This window comes from Panulirus ornatus, chromosome 16 (assembly GCF_036320965.1).
Source record: "Panulirus ornatus isolate Po-2019 chromosome 16, ASM3632096v1, whole genome shotgun sequence".
Taxonomy (NCBI): domain Eukaryota; kingdom Metazoa; phylum Arthropoda; class Malacostraca; order Decapoda; family Palinuridae; genus Panulirus; species Panulirus ornatus.
Genome location: NC_092239.1, coordinates 30160067 through 30182499, shown reverse-complemented (window position 1 = coordinate 30182499; position 22433 = coordinate 30160067). Strand labels below are relative to the sequence as shown.

At 41.1% G+C, this 22433-nt stretch overlaps 1 protein-coding gene across 12 annotated transcripts in view; it reads left to right on the top strand.

The window, feature by feature from the left end:
* The window catches only part of Alas (5-aminolevulinate synthase), a 141896-nt gene that overhangs the window by 68182 nt on the left and 51281 nt on the right, over positions 1-22433 (top strand). For 6 of the 12 annotated variants that reach the window (XM_071671422.1, XM_071671424.1, XM_071671420.1 and 3 more), the window contains 3 exons: positions 1561-1714; positions 6176-6277; positions 15787-15873. In XM_071671422.1, the coding sequence (XP_071527523.1) occupies positions 1561-1714; positions 6176-6277; positions 15787-15873 (343 nt within the window). The remainder of the gene's footprint in view (positions 1-1560; positions 1715-6175; positions 6278-15786; positions 15874-22433) is intronic. The other 6 variants (XM_071671429.1, XM_071671428.1, XM_071671431.1 and 3 more) reach the window with 1 other exon arrangement.

Here is a 22433-nt window from a genome sequence, read left to right as displayed (position 1 = left end):
AATGTTATATGGTTGCAAGGCATGAGGTATAGATAGAGTTGTGCAGAGAAGGGTGGATGTGTTGGAAATGAAATGTTTGAGGGCAATATGTGGTGTGAGGTCGTTTGATCGAGTAAGTAATGAAAGGGTAAGAGAGATGCATGGTAATGAGAAGAGTGTCATTGAGAGAGCAGAATAGGGTGTATTGAAATGGTTTGATTACATGGAGAGAATGAGTGAGGAAAGATTGACAAAGAGGATATATATGTCAGAGGGGGAGGAAATGAGAAGAAGTGGGAAACCAAATTGGAGGTGGAAGGATGGAGTGAAAAAGATTTTGAGCGATCTGGGCCTGAACATGTAGGAAGGTAAAAGGCATGCAAGGAATAGAGTGAATTGGAGCAATGTGGTATAACGGGGTCAATGAATTGAACCAGGGTATGTGAAGTGTCTGGGGTAAACCATGGAAAATTTTGTGGGGCCTGGATGTGGAAAGAGAGCTGTGGTTTTGGTACATTATACGTTACAGCTAGAGACTGAGTGTGAATGAATGTGGCCTTTGTTGTCTTTTCCTAGCACTACTTCGTGTGCTCGTAGGGTGCTATTTCATGTGTGGCTGGGGTGACACCGAGAATGGATGAAGGCAGCAAGTATGAATATGTACATGTGTATACATGTATATGTTTTTGTATGAATACAGTGGAATGTAAAGGTATGTATATGTGCGTGTGTTGGCGCTTATGCACATACATGTGTATGTGGGTGGGTTGGGCCAGTCTTTCGTCTGTTTCCTTGCACTACCTCACTGACGCAGGAGACAGCGACTGAGTATAATAAATGAAATTTTTTTATTTTTTTCATACATATATACCATTTCCTGCATTAACTAGGTAGAGTTAAGAACAGAGGACAGCCTAAGAGGGAAATTCCTCACTTTGCCCCCTTCTCTGTTCCTTCTTTTACAACACACAGGGAATATGTGGGAAGTATTCTTTCTCCCCTATCCCCAGGGATAATATATAGTTTTTACCAAGGATGCTATTGATGCTCCGTAGTAATTATATTGAGGCTGCCAGCAGCAGTTCCATTACAACTGTATACTGGTTATGTTGAGGCTGTCAACAACTGTTCCAGACTAACTCTACATATAGATTATATTGAGGCTGCCAGCAGCAGTTCCAGATTTGCTCTTTTTATTGATTATATTGACACTGCCAGACTGCCTCTAAAAACTGATTATGGTGAGGCTGTTAGCAACAGTTCCATACTGACTCTACATATTGAGTATATTGAGGCTGCCTTAAGCAGTTCTACATTGCCTCCTTGTACCGATTATATACAGGTTTTCAGTAGCAGTTCCAGACAGATGTTATGTTATATTAGATATAGGCTGTCAGAGTCAGAGTGAAGCTAATAGCTGGAATTCCAGACTGATGCTATGTATTCATTATATTTAGACTGAAACTGGATATTTGATTATATGGAAACTGACCAGTTTCTTACTGACACTGGATATTCCAGATGTTCCAGAGTTACAATTAGACAGACTGGAATAATAATATGTTTACTTTTGTATTGCAGATGCCTTGTCCCTTCATGTCTCGCCTGTCATGGCAATTCGCCAGCCACTACGCCACAGCTCTCATTCGTCAGTATGGGGAGATGTGTCCAGTCTTAGGATCTATTGCCTGCACACGGGCCTTCAACTCCCTCTCTTCTTCAAGCAAGGATCCAGGTTAGTAAGATACCCTTGAGGAAGTGGTAACATTAATATAAAATTTTTTGGAGGGTTGGGCTTTGCTCATAACATCTTGTCTTGGGGAATGTTGTCCCTCTATGCCTGGAGCAAAAGAGATCAAACTCAGAGCCAGAGTCTGATCATTAAGCACGATGATCTGATGCCTGAACTTTGACCTAACCCTTAAGGATCAGCTCAAGGTTGCACATACCATAACTTCATGCTGAAGGGTCGCATCACTGTTCTTAAGAGTGTTAATGTTGCAGGATGGTAAGGGAAAAAAGAATTTAAGGTAGCTATTCAGTGATGGTACAAAGAGAAATTTGTAGACATATATCTTCAATCGACTGGAAAACATTCAAGTTTATTAAAGGAAATTTCAAGTATGATACAGACTGACAATTCAAAGAGTATATTGAAAGATAGGTATTGATTTTGGCTGTTTTTATTTTTTCCACTAAGTGTGTTTAAAGTATTACAAAGTATCATATAACTGCAGTGTTTTATATACTAAATTACCAAGTCTGTTGTATAAACTGAATTACTAAGTCTTTATCATGCCTGCAGATGAAGAAAGCGTCTTTTAATTTTTGCATTACATACATCGTCTTACGTGTGTAAACTTTTGATGTTTAGATATTCTGAGAAACCACAAGGTCAATCGAATAGAGATTTTAAAAGTAATCAGTGGGTACTTTTCATGCTCATCCAGCATTTGATACTGCCTCCACAGGACAGTATGGTTTCTAATTGGCTGAAATTACATATATTTTTAGAAGCAGTTGAAGAAATTGAACCAGAACTTTACAGGAATGATTGATGGATAGTCTGTCATGTTTCCTCATTTCATGCTGATCTGAAGTCCAGTATAGGTGGTACCTTATCTGAGCCTTTGGTGTGTAAAACAAAATACCTTGCCAGTACCAGAGTGTGGACCATTTTGAATGAGCCAAGTTTAGATAATGTGACTTGTGGGGTTGTGATGCCTACAGACACCTGGGTTGTAAGTTCAGGTTCTATTGTAACTCGGTAGTGGTTAGAGAACTGCTGGATGACTTCTTGCTAATGCATTCCTTACTAGGAGGCTATGTGTTATGTTACAAGATATCGTTAACATAGTGTTTTAACGGGCTCTGTTTGAAAAATATATACCTTATAGATATAAACCATTAGCAACAAATTAAGGAGATAAACAAAACTACTATTGTCCTATTGGTGTCTAATGGAATTTTAGTTTTTCTTTTTATCACTTGAAAATGGAATTTTGCTTTTTTTCTTACAGCACTGCTGGTACCTGTTGGGTGATGATCTATCAAAAGCCCCTTCAGTATGATGACTCTTGATTAATGCTTTGAGTACTGTTTGAATATAATGACAGCCTTTTGAACATAACAGCTTGACTGCATGAGTATGACGACTTAATCCAATAGTATGACCCTGTGATCTCTTGAGTACAATTGCTTAATCCATTGGCTTCAAAAAAGTAAGGCACCTCTCCTAGGGGGCACATATCATTGGCTGCAGGTTTCATGGTAGTAGAGATTCAAGAGTCAGGGCCCCACTCGTGTAGAACTCCTTCCCTGTACAGTTCAAATAGGAAATTACACACACACACACACACACACACACACACACACACTCACACACACACACACACACACACACTCACACACACACACACACACACACACACACACACACACACACACACACACACTCACAGTGGTATACACTGCTGAGTGTGGTATATGGGATTGTACTGCTGGTTGTGGCACATAGGACTGTACTGCTGGGTGTAGTATATGGGACTACTGGTGGGAGTGGTACACAGGACTTTAACTTGACTGCCCGATGTGGTATATGCGACTGTACTTATGGCTATGGTACATGGAACTGTACTGATGGGTGTTGTGTATAGGACTCAACTGCTGAGTGTATTACTCGGGGCTGGACTGCTGGATGCAGTGCACGGGACTGTACTGCTGAATTTGGTGTATGGGACTATACTGTTGGGTGTGGTGCATGGGACTTACCTGATGGGTGATGTACACAGGATTATTGTGCTCAGTATGGCACTGTAAATAAATCATTCTCATCTTTATTTTGTAGCTCCCTTCAGGTATCATGCCATATGAAAATTCATACTCAGACTTATCATATTTGAACAGTTCATTATGACACAAATGTGGATTTGGATAGCGAGTAATGCTGGTGAGAGTGAAACATTAGAAAAAGAAAATTTAAATGCTCCCTCTTCTGTTTGCTCACAATTGCAACCACTGTATCATACTTGAACTGTAATAGTTAAGACTTAAGCAAAGTAATGCTTGATTGGATAATTTTATCTTTATCACAAATCAGTGCTATTTTTTCATTCTCTCTCCTAAAGTCCTTTTCATATAAGTCTTTTTTTCATATCACCTTTTTTTTTTCTTTCGTAGCATATTTTCATATAGTTTATATCCTATGGGAAAATTTTTCCAAAATTTCTTAAGATCTGCAAGCGATATTTTGACTAGTTTGTCTTGTATATTTGTGTATTTGTTTGTCATTTATTCCTTGTGTCATCATCTTAACCAATAGAAATATCCTTAAGTAATTTTTTCACTTTGTTTTAGGCTTCACATGGAAACCAGGTTTTCACATGCTGTGGGCTTCACAAGCAAACCCATTATTTTTTATTCAGAAATTCACCTCATTACTATTATATTGATGGGAGCTTATCCCCTCCCCCCTCCACATATACTCTCTCTCACTCTCTCTCTCTCTCTCTCTCTCTCTCTCTCTCTCTCTCTCTCTCTCTCTCTCTCTCTCTCTCTCTCCTTATGAAAATATTTTGTTATCATTTGGAAGATATATTAAGAAACCTTAGGAGATGAAAGTCATTGTGCCTAACTTTTTGTTTTTCATCTTTTATGCTTCGTAACATTTTATTTGCTAAACTCATTTTAAGGACAATATGAATTTATTTTTTTATCAATGTTTATATCTTATGAGTTTTAGATATTCTATGAGTTTATAGAAAAAGAAGAAATAGTTTATTATGCTGATATGTTCTTGAAGTTTAACGTAGCTCAGAGTTAGTGAATTAGGTAAATTTTTCCTGGCATTTAACAGGATAGTGATACTATTTATTTGAAAAGAATTGACTTTCTTATTGTTTTTTTTTTTTGTGTTCTTGAACTAAGGGAATCAGTCACCATTTTTAAGGATAGTAAAAAGAAGTTATAATTGCAGATATTTTACAAATTATGTTCTAACATTTCCATTCCAGGAAGAAATTTGCCAGAAGTATTGATATTAACGACTAATTATGTGATTATTTGTTTATTATTTTTATTATACTTTGTCGCTGTCTTCTGCATTAGCAAGGTAGCGCAAGGAAACAGACGAAAGAATTGCCCAACCCACCCACGTACACATTCACACACGCACATATACATACCTATACATATCAACGTATACATATATATACACACACAGACATATACATATATACACATGTACATAATTCATACTTTTTGCCCTTATTCATTCCCGTTGCTACCCTGTCACACATGAAATGACAACCCCCTCCCCCGCATGTGCGCGAGGTAGCGCTAGGAAAAGACAACAAAGCCCACATTTGTTCACACTCAGTCTAGCTGTCATGTATAATGCACTGAAACCACAGCTTCCTTTCCACATCCAGGCCCCACAAAACTTTCCATGGTTTACCCCAGACCCTTCACATGCCCTGGTTCAATCCATTGACAGCACGTCGACCCCGGTATACCACATCGTTCCAATTCACTCTATTCCTTGCATGCCTTTCACCCTCCTGCAGTTACAGGCCCCGATCACTCAAAATCTTTTTCACTCCGTCTTTCCACCTCCAATTTGGTCTCCCACTGCTCCTCCTTCCATCCACCTCTGACACATATATCCTCTTTGTCAATCTTTCCTCACTCATTTTCTCCATGTGCCCAAACCATTTCAAAACACCCTCTTCTGCTCTTTCAACCACACTCTTTTTATTACCACACATCTCTCTTACCCTTTCATTACTTACTCGATCAAACCACCTCACACCACATATTGTCCTCAAACATCTCATTTCCAGCACATCCACCTTCCTCTGCACAACTCTATCTATAGCCCATGCCTCGCAACCATATAAAATGGTTGGAACCACTATTCTTGCAAACGTACCCTTTTTTGCTCTCCGAGATTATTAAGAAGTATAAATGATTTTAGATATCACATACATATTATGTACTGGTCTTTTGATTTGAGGAAGGAATTTCTAGTATTAATATACTACTCATTTTATCATATTCATTTGAAAGATAATTCTTTTTCATGCAATTAGGATTTTGAGTGTTGTATGATATTACTGTCAGTATTCAGCTTTTGTACACATAATGCTCTAATCAAATTTTATCTTTTTTTTATCTCAGTTTCCTTTTTTCTTGGCAGAAGGAGCAAAGAAGTGCCCCTTTTTGAATGGCAAGAATCTGGTTAAGCAAGCCAGCCGAGAAGTGCAAGAGGATGTCATTGATCTCTCTGCCAGGGAACATGGTAAAAACTGATGCCTCTTCTAAATAGAATTACTGGTTTATTATATTCTTGATATTTAAATTTGTATATTTATTATACATAATTGCTGTTCCCTCGTCAGCGAGGTAGCCCCAGGAAACAGATGAAGAATGGCCTATCCATTCATATACACGTATACATACATGAATGCCCACACACATTCGCACATATCATCATATACACATAAACATGCACAGACATATACATACATACACTTGTCCATATTCATACTTGCTTGCCTTCATCCATTCATATCACTACCGTGCCCCACAGGAAAACAGCGTCACTACCCCCTGCTTCAGCAAGGTAGCACCAGGAAAACAGACAAAAAAAAAAGGCCATTTATTAACTCTCAGTCTCTAGCTGTCACTTGCAATGCTTCAAAACCACAGCTCCCTATCCACATTCAGACCCCACAGACCTTTCCATGGTTTACCCCAGATGCTTCACATGCCCTGGTTCAGTTCATTGAAGGTATGTCGACCCCAGTATACCACATCGCTCCATTTCACTCTATTCCTTGCACACCTCTCACCCTCCTGTATGTTCAGGCCCTGATCACTCAAAATCTTTTTCATTCCATCCTTCACTTATAATGGTCTCCCACTTCTCCTTGTTCCCTCCACCTCCTCGTAACACGGGAGACAGCGACTGAGATTAATGAAATAAATATTTAGATATATATATATATATATATATATATATATATATATATATATATATATATATATATATATATATATATATATATATATATATAATGTGAATAAGAGCAAGGTTATTAGGTACAGTAGGGTTGAGGGTCAAGTCAATTGGGAGGTGAGTTTGAATGGAGAAAAACTGGAGGAAGTGAAGTGTTTTAGATATCTGGGAGTGGATCTGGCAGTGGATGGAACCATGGAAGCGGAAGTGGATCATAGGGTGGGGGAGGGGGCGAAAATTCTGGGAGCCTTGAAGAATGTGTGGAAGTCGAGAACATTATCTCGGAAAGCAAAAATGGGTATGTTTGAAGGAATAGTGGTTCCAACAATGTTGTATGGTTGCGAGGCGTGGGCTATGGATAGAGTTGTGTGCAGGAGGATGGATGCGCTGGAAATGAGATGTTTGAGGACAATATGTGGTGTGAGGTGGTTTGATCGAGTAAGTAACGTAAGGGTAAGAGAGATGTGTGGAAATAAAAAGAGCGTGGTTGAGAGAGCAGAAGAGGGTGTTTTGAAATGGTTCGGGCACATGGAGAGAATGAGTGAGGAAAGATTGACCAAGAGAATATATGTGTCGGAGGTGGAGGGAACGAGGAGAAGAGGGAGACCAAATTGGAGGTGGAAAGATGGAGTGAAAAAGATTTTGTGTGATCGGGGCCTGAACATGCAGGAGGGTGAAAGGAGGGCAAGGAATAGAGTGAATTGGAGCGATGTGGTATACCGGGGTTGACGTGCTGTCAGTGGATTGAATCAAGGCATGTGAAGCGTCTGGGGTAAACCATGGAAAGCTGTGTAGGTATGTATATTTGCGTGTGTGGACGTATGTATATACATGTGTATGGGGGTGGGTTGGGCCATTTCTTTTGTCTGTTTCCTTGCGCTACCTCGCAAACGCGGGAGACAGCGACAAAGCAAAAAAAAAAAAAAAAAAAAATTATTTATTTATTCATTCATTTATTATACTTTGTCGCTGTCTCCCGTGTTAGCGAGGTAGCACAAGGAAACAGATGAAAGACTGGCCCACCCCACCCACATACACAAGTATATACATACATGCCACACACGCACATATACATACCTATACATCTCAACTTATACATATATATAAACACACCGACACATAAATATATACACATGTACATACCTCATACTGTCTGCACCGAAACCACAGCCTCCTTTACACATCCAAGCCCCACGAAACTTTCCATGGTTTACGCCAGATGCTTCACATGCCCTGGTTCAATCCATTGACAGCACATTGACCCCGGTATACCAAATCGTTCCAATTCACTCTATTCGTTGCACGCCTTTCACCCTCCTGCATGTTCAGGCCCTGATCGCTCAAAATCTTTTTCACTCCATCTTTCCACCTCCAATTTGGTCTCCCACCTCTCCTCGTTCCCTCCACCTGACACATATATCCCCTTTGTCAATCTTTCGTCACTCATTCTCTCCATGTGACCAAACCATTTCAAAAGGTTATAACATTATGGAAAGTTCTGTGGGGCCTGGATGTGGAAAGGGAGCTGTAGTTTCAGTGCATTATTACATGACAGCCCCCTCCCCACCCTATGATTCACTTCTGCTTCCATGGTTCCATCCGCTGCCAAATCCACTCCTAGATATCTAAAACACTTTACTTCCTCCAGTTTTTCTCCATTCAAACTTACCTCTTAATTGACTTGACCCTCAACCCTACTGTACCTAATAACCTTGCTCTTATTCACATTTACTCTTAACTTTCTTCTGTCACACACTTTACCAAACTCAGTCACCAGCTTCTGCAGTTTCTCACTGTATCATCAGCGAACAACAACTGACTCACTTCCCAAGCTCTCTCATCCACAACAGACTGCATATTTGCCCCTCTTTCCAAAACTCTTGCATTCACCTCCCTAACAACCCCATCCATAAACAAATTAAACAACCATGGAGACATCACACACCCCTGCCGCAAACCTACATTCACTGAGAACCAATCACTTTCCTCTCTTCATACACGTACACATGCCTTACATCCTCGATAAAAACTTTTCACTGCTTCTAACAACTTGCCTCCCACACCATATATTCTTAATACCTTCCACAGAGCATCTCTATCAACTCTATCATATGCCTTCTCCAGATCCATAAATGCTACATACAAATCCATTTGCTTTTCTAAATATTTCTCACATACATTCTTGAAAGCAAACACCTGATCCACACATCCACTACCACTTCTGAAACCACACTGCTCTTCCCCAATCTGATGCTCTGTACATGCCTTCACCCTCTCAATCAATACCCTCCCATATAATTTCCCAGGAATACTCAACAAACTTATACCTCTGTAATTTGAGCACTTACTCTTATCCCCTTTTCCTTTGTACAATGGCACTGTGCAAGCATTCCGCCAATCTTCAGGCACCTCACCATGAATCATATACAATATGTATATATATATATATATATTTTTCTTTTCTTTCAAACTATTCGCCATTTCCCGCATTAGCGAGGTAGCGTTAAGAACAGAGGACTGGGCCTTTGAGGGAATACCCTCACCTGGCCCAATTCTCTGTTCCTCCTTTTCGAAAAAAAAAAAAAAAAAAAAAAAAAAAAAAAAACGAGAGGGGAGGATTTCCAGCCCCCCGCTCCCTCCCCTTTTAGTCGCCTTCTACGACACGCAGGGAATACGTGGGAAGTATTCTTAATCCCCTATCCCCAGGGATAATATATATATATATATATATATATATATATATATATATATATATATATATATATATATATATATTTTTATATTTATTTATTATACTTTGTAGCTGTCTCCCGCGTTTGCGAGGTAGCGCAAGGAAACAGACGAAAGAAATGGCCCAACCCCCCCCCCATACACATGTATATACATACGTCCACACACGCAAATATACATACCTACACAGCTTTCCATGGCTTACCCCAGATGCTTCACATGCCTTGATTCAATCCACTGACAGCTCGTCAACCCCGGTATACCACATCGCTCCAATTCACTCTATTCCTTGCCCTCCTTTCACCCTCCTGCATGTTCAGGCCCCGATCACACAAAATCTTTTTCACTCCATCTTTCCACCTCCAATTTGGTCTCCCTCTTCTCCTTGTTCCCTCCACCTCCGACACATATATCCTCTTGGTCAATCTTTCCTCACTCATCCTCTCCATGTGCCCAAACCACTTCAAAACACCCTCTTCTGCTCTCTCAACCACGCTCTTTTTATTTCCACACATCTCTCTTACCCTTACGTTACTCTCTCGATCAAACCACCTCACACCACACATTGTCCTCAAACATCTCATTTCCAGCACATCCATCCTCCTGCGCACAACTCTATCCATAGCCCACGCCTCGCAACCATACAACATTGTTGGAACCACTATTCCTTCAAACATACCCATTTTTGCTTTCCGAGATAATGTTCTCGACTTCCACACATTCTTCAAGGCCCCCAGAATTTTCGCCCCCTCCCCCACCCTATGATCCACTTCCACTTCCATGGTTCCATCCGCTGCCAGATCCACTCCCAGATATCTAAAACACTTCACTTCCTCCAGTTTTTCTCCATTCAAACTCACCTCCCAATTGACTTGACCCTCAACCCTACTGTACCTAATAACCTTGCTCTTATTTACATTTACTCTTAACTTTCTTCTTCCACACACTTTACCAAACTCAGTCACCAGCTTCTGCAGTTTCTCACATGAATCAGCCACCAGCGCTGTATCATCAGCGAACAACAACTGACTCACTTCCCAAGCTCTCTCATCCCCAACAGACTTCATACTTGCCCCTCTTTCCAAAACTCTTGCATTTACCTCCCTAACAACCCCATCCATAAACAAATTAAACAACCATGGAGACATCACACACCCCTGCCGCAAACCTACATTCACTGAGAACCAATCACTTTCCTCTCTTCCTACACGTACACATGCCTTACATCCTCGATAAAAACTTTTCACTGCTTCTAACAACTTTCCTCCCACACCATATATCCTTAATACCTTCCACAGAGCATCTCTATCAACTCTATCATATGCCTTCTCCAGATCCATAAATGCTACATACAAATCCATGTGCTTTTCTAAGTATTTCTCACATACATTCTTCAAAGCAAACACCTGATCCACACATCCTCTACCACTTCTGAAACCACACTGCTCTTCCCCAATCTGATGCTCTGTACATGCCTTCACCCTCTCAATCAATACCCTCCCATATAATTTACCAGGAATACTCAACAAACTTATACCTCTGTAATTTGAGCACTCACTCTTATCCCATTTGCCTTTGTACAATGGCACTATGCACGCATTCCGCCAATCCTCAGGCACCTCACCATGAGTCATACATACATTAAATAACCTTACCAACCAGTCAACAATTCAGTCACCCCCTTTTTTAATAAATTCCACTGCAATACCATCCAAACCTGCTGCCTTGCCGGCTTTCATCTTCCGCAAAGCTTTCACTACCTCTTCTCTGTTTACCAAATCATTTTCCCTAACCCTCTCACTTTGCACACCACCTTGACCAAAACACCCTATATCTGCCACTCTATCATCAAACACATTCAACAAACCTTCAAAATACTCACTCCATCTCCTTCTCACATCACCACTACTTGTTATCACCTCCCCATTTGCGCCCTTCACTGAAGTTCCCATTTGCTCCCTTGTCTTACACACTTTATTTACCTCCTTCCAGAACATCTTTTTATTCTCCCTAAAATTTAATGATACTCTCTCACCCCAACTCTCATTTGCCCTTTTTTTCACCTCTTGCACCTTTCTCTTGACCTCCTGTCTCTTTCTTTTATACATCTCCCACTCAATTGCATTTTTTCCCTGCAAAAATCGTCCAAATGCCTCTCTCTTCTCTTTCACTAATACTCTTACTTCTTCATCCCACCACTCACTACCCTTTCTAATCAACCCACCTCCCACTCTTCTCATGCCACAAGCATCTTTTGCGCAATCCATCACTGATTCCCTAAATACATCCCATTCCTCCCCCACTCCCCTTACTTCCATTGTTCTCACCTTTTTCCATTCTATACTCAGTCTCTCCTGGTACTTCCTCACACAGGTCTCCTTCTCGAGCTCACTTACTCTCACCACCCTCTTCACCCCAACATTCACTCTTCTTTTCTGAAAACCCATACAAATCTTCACCTTAGCCTCCACAAGATAATGATCAGACATCCCTCCAGTTGCACCTCTCAGCACATTAACATCCAAAAGTCTCTCTTTCGCACGCCTGTCAATTAACACGTAATCCAATAACGCTCTCTGGCCATCTCTCCTACTTACATAAGTATACTTATGTATATCTCGCTTTTTAAACCAGGTATTCCCAATCATCAGTTCTTTTTCAGCACATAAATCTACAAGCTCTTCACCATTTCCATTTACAACACTGAACACCCCATGTATACCAATTATTCCCTCAACTGCCACATTACTCACCTTTGCATTCAAATCACCCATCACTATAACCCGGTCTCGTGCATCAAAACCACTAACACACTCATTCAGCTGCTTCCAAAACACTTGCCTCTCTTGATCTTTCTTCTCATGCCCAGGTGCATATGCACCAATAATCACCCACCTCTCTCCATCAACTTTCAGTTTTACCCATATTAATCGAGAATTTACTTTCTTACACTCTATCACATACTCCCACAACTCCTGTTTCAGGAGTATTGCTACTCCTTCCCTTGCTCTTGTCCTCTCACTAACCCCTGACTTTACTACCCAAACATTCCCAAACCACTCTTCCCCTTTACCGTTGAGCTTCGTTTCACTCAGAGCCAAAACATCCAGGTTCCTTTCCTCAAACATACTACCTATCTCTCCTTTTTTCACATCTTGGTTACATCCACACACATTTAGGCACCCCACTCTGAGCCTTCGAGGAGGATGAGCACTCCCTGCGTGACTCCTTCTTCTGTTTCCCATTTTAGAAAGTTAATACAAGGAGGGGAGGATTTCTGGCCCCCCGCTCCCGTCCCCTCTAGTCGCTTTCTACGACACGCGAGGAATACGTGGGAAGTATTCTTTCACCCCTATCCCCAGGGATAATATACATATACATCACGTCAACCCCGGTATACCACATCGATCCAATTCACTCTATTCCTTGCCCGCCTTTCACCCTCTTGCATGTTCAGGCCCCGATCACTCAAAATCTTTTTCACTCCATCTTTCCACCTCCAATTTGGTCTCCCACTTCTCCTCGTTCCCTCCACCTCCGACACATATATCCTCTTGGTCAATCTTTCCTCACTCATTCTCTCCATGTGCCCAAACCATTTCAAAACACCCTCTTCTGCTCTCTCAACCACGCTCTTTTTATTTCCACACATCTCTCTTACCCTTACATTACTTACTCGATCAAACCACCTCACACCACACATTGTCCTCAAACATCTCATTTCCAGCACATCCACCCTCCTGCGCACAACTCTATCCATAGCCCACGCCTCGCAACCATACAACATTGTTGGAACCACTATTCCTTCAAACATACCCATTTTTGCTTTCCGAGATAATGTTCTCGACTTCCACACATTCTTCAAGGCTCCCAGAATTTTCGCCCCCTCCCCCACCCTATGATTCACTTCTTGGTCTTGGTGTCTTGGTCGAGGTGGTGTGCAAAGTGAGAGGGTTGGGGAAAATGATTTGGTAAACAGAGAAGAGGTAGTAAAAGCTTTGCGGAAGATGAAAGCCGGCAAGGCAGCAGGTTTGGATGGTATTGCAGTGGAATTTATTAAAAAAAGGATGTGACTGTATTGTTGACTGGTTGGTAAGGTTATTTAATGTATGTATGACTCATGGTGAGGTGCCTGAGGATTGGCGGAATGCGTGCATAGTGCCATTGTACAAAGGCAAAGGGGAAGAATGTATGTGAGTAATACTTAGAAAAGCAAATGGATTTGTACGTAGCATTTATGGATCTGGAGAAGGCATATGATAGAGTTGATAGAGATGCTCTGTGGAAGGTATTAAGAATATATGGTGTGGGTATTGATTGAGAGGGTGAAGGCATGTACAGAGCATCAGATTGGGGAAGAGCAGTGTGGTTTCAGAAGTGGTAGAGGATGTCTGGATCAGGTGTTTGCTTTGAAGAATGTATGTGAGAAATACTTAGAAAAGCAAATGGATTTGTATGTAGCATTTATGGATCTGGAGAAGGCATATGATAGAGTTGATAGAGATGCTCTGTGGAAGGTATTAAGAATATATGGTGTGGGAGGCACGTTGTTAGAAGCAGTGAAAAGTTTTTATCGAGGATGTAGGAAGAGAGGAAAGTGATTGGTTCTCAGTGAATGTAGGTTTCCGGCAGGGGTGTGTGATGTCTCCATGGTTGTTTAATTTGTTGATTCATGTGAGAAACTGCAGAAGCTGGTGACTGAGTTTGGTAAAGTGTGTGAAAGAAGAAAGTGAAGGGTAAATGTGAATAAGAGCAAGGTTATTAGGTACAGTAGGGTTGAGGGTCAAGTCAGTTGGGAGGTAAGTTTGAATGGAGAAAAACTGGAGGAAGTAAAGTGTTTTAGATATCTGGGAGTGGATCTGGCAGCGGATGGAACCATGGAAAAGGAAGTGAAGGTGAGGGGGCGAAAATCCTGGGAGCCTTGAAGAATGCGTGGAAGTCAAGAACATTATCCCGGAAAGCAAAAATGGGTATGTTTGAAGGAATAGTAGTTCCAACAATGTTGTATGGTTGCGAGGCGTGGGCTATGGATAGAGTTGTGCGCAGGAGGATGGATGTGCTGGAAATGAGATGTTTGAGGACAATGTGTGGTGTGAGGTGGTTTGATCGAGTAAGTAACGTAAGGGTAAGAGAGATGTGTGGAAATAAAAAGAGCGTGGTTGAGAGAGCAGAAGAGGGTGTTTTGAAATGGTTTGGGTACATGGAGAGAATGAGTGAGGAAAGATTGACCAAGAGGATATATGTGTCGGAGGTGGAGGGAACGAGGAGAAGAGGGAGACCAAATTGGAGGTGGAAAGATGGAGTGAAAAGGATTTTGTGTGATCGGGGCCTGAACATGCAGGAGGGTGAAAGGAGGGCAAGGAATAGAGTGAATTGGAGCGATGTGGTATACAGGGGTTGACGTGCTGTCAGTGGATTGAATCAAGGCATGTGAAGCGTCCGGGGTAAACCATGGAAAGCTGTGTAGGTATGTATATTTGCGTGTGTGGACGTGTGTATGTACATGTGTATGGGGAGGGTTGGGCCATTTCTTTCGTCTGTTTCCTTGCGCTACCTCGCAAACGCGGGAGACAGCGACAAAGTATAAAAAAAAAAAAAAAAAATATATATATATATATATATATATATATATATATATATATATATATATATATATATATTATCCCTGATGATAGGGGAGAAAGAATACTTGCCATGTATTCCCTGTGTGTCGTAGAAGGCGACTTAAGGGGAGGGAGCGGGAGGCTGGAAATCCTCCCCTCTCGTCTTTCAGTTTTCCAATGAGGAATAGAGAATGGGGGCCAAGTGAGGACATTCCCTCAAAGGCTCAGTCCTTTGTTCTTAACGCTACGTCGCTAATGCGGGAAATGGCAAACAGTATAAGAAAAAAAATTGTAAAATATGTGTATTGTTTCATTGGAGAGTCCTTAATTAACAGTTGGAAAATGTCACCCATGAGAGACAGATCTTTGTAACTCTGAGCATACTTGAGATTTTCAAATAAATCTTGAGCTGTGAACATTTGGACATCTCAATTTACATGACTTGGCCATTCACAGGCCCTGCTGGACTTGATGCCAAACCAAAAGACAAGACCAAATGTCCCTTTTTAGCTTCTCAGGCATCTCCTGATAAGAAAGCTAAAGGTATGCTTTTACTAGCCTTATATTATTTTGTAGTTTGGCTGTACCTGTGGGCATCATGATTGACTAAACAATTTGCATTGTTGTGTAAACACTCTTATAGTACGTTTTTACATGTACATAAAAATGCATGCACGGTGTGATAAGTGTAACCCTTAGATTATCTTGACTTAAAGTATCCTATGTATGTCTGTTTACTTGCATGTCGTTCCTAATACAAAAGTTTCTTTTTAGCATCTGTATATATAAAGCACTGAGCATCAGCATGGCTAAAGATTATTGATCTTTGTAGTTCCATTGGTAGTTAAGAACTGAGCAATTTATTTCTTGTTATTGATCTTATTATTATAGCTGATGTTTTTGGATAGTGTCAATTTTTGAGAAATTAAATGCATTGAAATCTTGTATGATCTAATTTACTAATGACTTTGTTAAACTTTACCAGGTATTGAATGTTGAAGATTAAGAACTTAATTTCCCTCTGGCCATTAGAAATACTTGATATTTTCAAATAAATCTTCGACTTTGTTAAACTTTACCAGGTATTGAATGTTGAAGATTAAGAACTTAATTTCCCTCTGGCCATTAGAAATACTTGATATTTTCAAATAAATCTTCAGCACTAATCAGGGGAATAGTATAATGATTGCATGACGGCCCTACTAGACTAAGGTCAAACTCAAAGACACGGGCACATATTCTTTTCTAGCCTTCCAGGTATTCTGTAATGAGAAAGCTAAAAGTTATAATGCTTTAAAATGTAGCTCTCCCTGGGGCCACCATGCCAAACTAGATAGATTGTTGTGTCATGTAAACACCTTGTTATATAGTGTAGTGTTAAGACAGGATGATTGTATATATTTATTTTGCTTTGTCGCTGTCTCTCATGTTAGCGAGGTAGCGCAAGGAAACAGACGAAAGAACGGCCCAACCCACCCACATACACATGTATATACATACGCGTCCACACACGTAAATATACATACCTATACATTTCAGTGTACACACATATGTACACACACAGACATATACATATGTACATAATTCATACTGTCTGCCTTTATTTATTCCCATCGCCACCTCACCACACATGGAATAACAACTCCCTCCCCCCTCATGTGTGCGAGGTAGCGCTAGGAAAAGACAACAAAGGCCCCATTCATTCACACTCGGTCTCTAGCTGTCATGTAATAATGCACCGAAACCACAGCTCCCTTTCCACATCCAGGCCCCACAGAACTTTCCATGGTTTACCCCAGACGCTTCACATGCCCTGGTTCAATCCAGTGACAGCACGTCGACCCCGGTATACCACATCGTTCCAATTCACTCTATTCCATGCAAGCCTTTCACCCTCCTGCATGTTCCGGCCCCAATCACTCAAAATCTTTTTCATTCCATCTTTCCACCTCCAGTTTGGTCTCCCACTTCTCCTCGTTCCCTCCACCTCTGACACATATATCCTCTTTGTCAGTTTCTCCTCACTCATTCTCTCCATGTGACCAAACCATTTCAAAACACCCTCTTCTGCTCTCTCAACCACACTTTTTATTACCTAACATCTCTCTTACCCTATTATTACTTACTCGATTAAACCACCTCACACCACATATTGTCCTCAAACATCTCATTTCCAGCACATCCACCCTCCTGCACACAACTCTATCCATAGCCCATGCCTCACAACCATACAACATTGTTGGAACCACTATTCCTTCAAACATACCCATTTTTGCTTTCCGAGATAATGTTCTCGACTTTCACACATTCTTCAAGGCTCCCAGAATTTTCGCCCCCTCCCCCACCCTATGATTTCACTTCTGCTTCCATGGTTCCATCTGCTGCCAAATCCACTCCCAGATATCTAAAACACTTTACTTCCTCCAGTTTTTCTCCATTCAAACTTACCTCCCAATTGACTTGACCCTCAACCCTACTGTACCTAATAACCTTGCTCTTATTCACATTTACTCTCAACTTTCTTCTTTCACACACTTTACCAAACTCAGTCACCAGCTTCTGCAGTTTCTCACCCAAATCAGCCACCAGCGCTGTATCATCAATGAACAACAATTGACTCACTTCCCAAGCTCTCTCATCCACAACAGACTGCATACTTGCCCCTCTCTCCAAAACTCTTGCATTCACCTCCCTAACAACCCCATCCATAAACAAATTAAACAACCATGGAGACATCACCCACCCCTTCTGCAATCCAACATTCACTGAGAACCAATCACTTTTCTCTCTTCCTACACGTACACATGCCTTACATGGGTTGGGCCATTCTTTCGTCCGTTTCCTTGCGCTACCACACAAGCGCGGGAGACAGCGACAAAGCAAAATAATAATAAAAATATATATATATATCTTTTTTCATGCATATTTGCCATTTCCTCTGTTAGTGAGGCAGTGCTAAGAACAGAGGACTGAGCCTTAGAGGGAATATCCTCCCTTGGCCCCCTTCTCTGTTCCACACATATACATTTCAACATATACCAACAAATACATACAAAGACGTAATATACATATATACAGGTGTACAAATTCATACTTGCTGCTTTCAGCCATTCCTGTCGCCACCTCGCCACACATGAAAATAACATCCCCATACATGCACATATACATATGAACTTGGAGATACGTTTGTGTGTGTGCGTGGATGTAACCAAGATGAGAAGAAAGGAGAGATAGGTAGTATGTTTAACGAAAGAAATCTGGATGTTCTGGCTCTTGAGTGAAACGAAGCTCAAGGGTAAAGGGGAAGAATGGTTTGGAAATGGGAGTAAATTCAGGGGTTGGTAAGGGGATATTAGCTAAGGAAAAAGCAGCACTACTCTTGAAGCAGGAGTTGCTGGAGTGCGTGATTGAGTGTAAGGAAGTAGATTCTAGATTGACATGGGTAAAACTGAAAGTGGATGGTGAGAGATGAGTGGTTATTTGTAACTAATTATGCACCTGGCCATGAGAAGAAAGATCATGAGAGGCAAGTGTTTTGGGAGCAGCTGAGTGAGTGTATCAGCAGTTTTGTTGCACGAGAATGGTATTAGTGATGGGCGATATGAATGTGAAGGTGAGTAATGTTGCAGTTGAGGGTATAATTGGTATGCGTAGGGTATTCAGTGTTGTGAATGGAAGTGGTGAAGAGCTTGTGAATTTCTGTGCTGAAAAAAGATGGTGATTGGGAATACCTGAATTAAAAAGAGATAATCTAAGTGTGTGTATGTTAGTAGGAGAGATGGTCAAAGGGCTTTATTAGATTACATATTAATTGATAGGGACAGGTGTGTAAAAGAGAAGCTTTTGGGTGTAAATGTGCCGAGGGGGCAGTTAGTAGGATGTTAGATCACCATCTTGTTGTGGAGAAGGTGAAGATTTGTAAAATTTTTGAAATAGAAGAGAGGATGTCAGGGAGAAGAGTGGTGAGACTAAGTGAGTTTGGAAAGGAGACTTGCGTGAGGAAATACCAGGAGAGATTAAGTGTAGAATGGCAAAAGGGGAAAGCAAATGAAGTGAGGGAAGTGGGTGTATTTAGGGAAGCAGTGAAGGCATGTGCAAGAGATGCATGTGGCAGGAGAAAAGGGGGAGGTGAATAGATTAGAAAGGGTAGTGAGCCATGGGATGAAGAAGTAAAGTTGTTAGTGAAAGAGAAAAGAGAGGCATTTGGATAATACTTACAAGGAAGGAATACAAATGACTGGGAGATGTATAAGAGAGAGCGGCAGAAGGTTTAATAGGAAGGGGCAAGGGTTGAAAAAGAGGGCGAAATGAGAATTGGGGTGAGAGGGTATCATTAAACTTTGGGGAGAAAATAGGAAGGGGCAAGGGTTGAAAAAGAGGGCAAACGAGAGTTGGATAAGAGGGTATCATTAAACTTTAGTGAGAATAAATAGATGTTTTGCAAGGAGGTAAATGATACGCAAAAGACGAGAACAAATAGGATTATCTTTGAAGGGGATGAGGGTAAAGTGATAACAGGAAGTGATGGGGTGATCATTTTGAAGGACTGTTGAATGTGTTTGATGATACAGTGGCAGATGTAGGATGTTTTGGTCGGGGTTGTGTGCAAAGTTAGAGAGTCAGGGAGAGTGGTTGGGTGAAGAGAAAAGAGGTGGTGAAAGTCTTGCAGAAGATGAAATCCAGCAATGCAGCAGGTCTGAGTGATATTGCATTTGAATTAATTAAGAAAAGGGGTGGCTGTGTTGTTGAGTTGTTGGTAAGGATATTCATTGTATGTATGGATCATGGTGAAGTGCCACAGTATTTGGCAGAATGCATGTATAGTGCCATTGTACAAAGGCAAAGGGTTGAAGGTGAGTGTTCAAATTACAGAGGCATAAATTTGTTGAGTATACCTGGAAAATTGTATGGAAGTGTATTGATTGAGAGGGTTAAGGCGTGTACAGAATATCAGATTGGGGAACAGTGTGGTTTTAGAAGTGGTAGAGGATGTGTGGATCAGGTGTTTGCTCTGAAATATGTGTATGAAAAATACTTAGAAAAACGACAGATTTGTATGTGGCATTCATGGATCTGGAGAAGGCATATGATAGGGTCAATAGAGATGGTTTGTGGGAGGTCTTAAGAATATATGGTGTGGGAGGTAAGCTGCTAGAAGCAGAGAGAAGTTGTTATGAAGAGTGTAAGGCATTTGCATGAGTAGGAAGAGAGGAGAGTGATTGGTTTTCAGTGAAGGTCGGCCTGCGGCAGGGGTGTGATATCCCCATGGTTGTTTAATTTGTTTATGGATGGGGTGGATAGGGAAGAAAATGCAAGAGTTTTGGGGATGAGAGGGCCTGGGAAGTTATTCAAATGTTGTTTGGTGATGATATAGCATTGGTTACTGATTTGAGTGATCATCATTGGTGGCTGATTGAGTGAGAAACTGCAGAAGTTGATGACTGAGTTAGGAAAAGTGTGTGAAGGAGAAAGTTAATAGTATATAAGAGTAAGAGCAAAATGATTAGGGTCAGCTAGGTTGAGGGAGAAGTTAGTTGGGATGTAAGTTTGAATGGATAAAAATTTGAGGAAGTGAATTGCTCATATATCTGGGAGTGGGATTGGCAGTGAATGGAACCATGGAAGCAGAAGAGAGTTATAGGGTTGGGAAGGGGTGAAGGTTCTCGGAGCGATGAAGAATGTGTGGAGAGACATTATCTCTTAGAGCAAAGATGAGTATGTTTAAAGGAATAGTAGTTCTAACAATATTATATGGTTGCAAGGCATGGGCTATAGATAAGGTTGTGTGGCTGAGGGTGGATGTGTTGGAAATTAAATGTTTGGGGACAATATGTGGTGTAAGATGGTTTGATTAAGTAATGAAAGGGTAAGAGAGATATGTGGTAATAAAAAGAGTGTTGTTGAGAGAGCAGATAAGGGTGTACTGAAATGGTTTGGATATGGAGAAAATGAGTGAGGAAAGGTTGACAAAGAGGATTTATGTGTCAAGAGGTAGAGGGAACAAAGAAGTGGGAGACCAAATTGGAGATGGAAGGATGGAGTGAAAAAGATTTTGAGTGATTGGGGCCTGGACATGCAGGAGGGTGAAAGGCTTGCATGGAAAAGTGAATTAGAACGATTTAGTATAATGGGGTCAATGTGGTGTCAGTGGACTGAACCAGGACATGTGAAACATGCATTATAAACCATGGAAAGGTCTGTGGGGCCTGGATGTGGATAGGGAGCAGTGGTTTTGGTACATTACACATGACGGCTGGAGACCAAGTGTGAGTGGATGTGGCCTTTTTTCATCTATTTCCTGGAGCTACCTCTGATGCAGGGGGTGGCGATGCTGTTTCCAGTGGGTTGGGATTGCGCTAGGAATGGATATAGGTAAGCATGTATGAATATGCACATGTTTATATGTATATATATGTATGTATGTATATATATATATCCCTAGGGATAGGGGAGGGAGCAGGAGGCTGTAAATCCTCCCCTCCAGTTTTTACTTTTCCAAAAGAAGGAACAGAGAAGGGGTTCAAGTGAGTATATTCCCCCTAAGACTTAGTCCTCTGTTCTTAACGCTGTCTTATTAATGCTGAAAATGGTGAATATGTGTGAAAAATAAATATTATTATTCATTTATTATACTTTGTCGCTGTCTCCTGCGTTAGCGAGGTAGCGCAAGGAAACGGACGAAAGAATGGCCCATCCCACCCACATACACATGTATATACATACGTGTCCACACAAGCACATATACATACCTCTACATCTCAACGTATACATATGTATACACTCACACACAGACATATACATATGTACACATGTACATAATTCATACTGTCTGCCCTTATTCATTCCCATCGCCACCCCGCCACACATAAAATGACAACCCCCTCCCCCCACATGTGTGTGAGGTAGCGGTAGGAAAAGACAACAAAGGCCACATTCGTTCACACTCAGTCTCTAGCTGTCTTGTATAATGCACCAAAACCACAGCTCCCTTTTCACATCCAGGCCCCACAAAACTTTCCATGGTTTACCCCAGACGCTTCACATGCCTTGGTTCAATCCATTGACAGCAGGTCGACCCCGGTATACCACATCATTCCAATTCA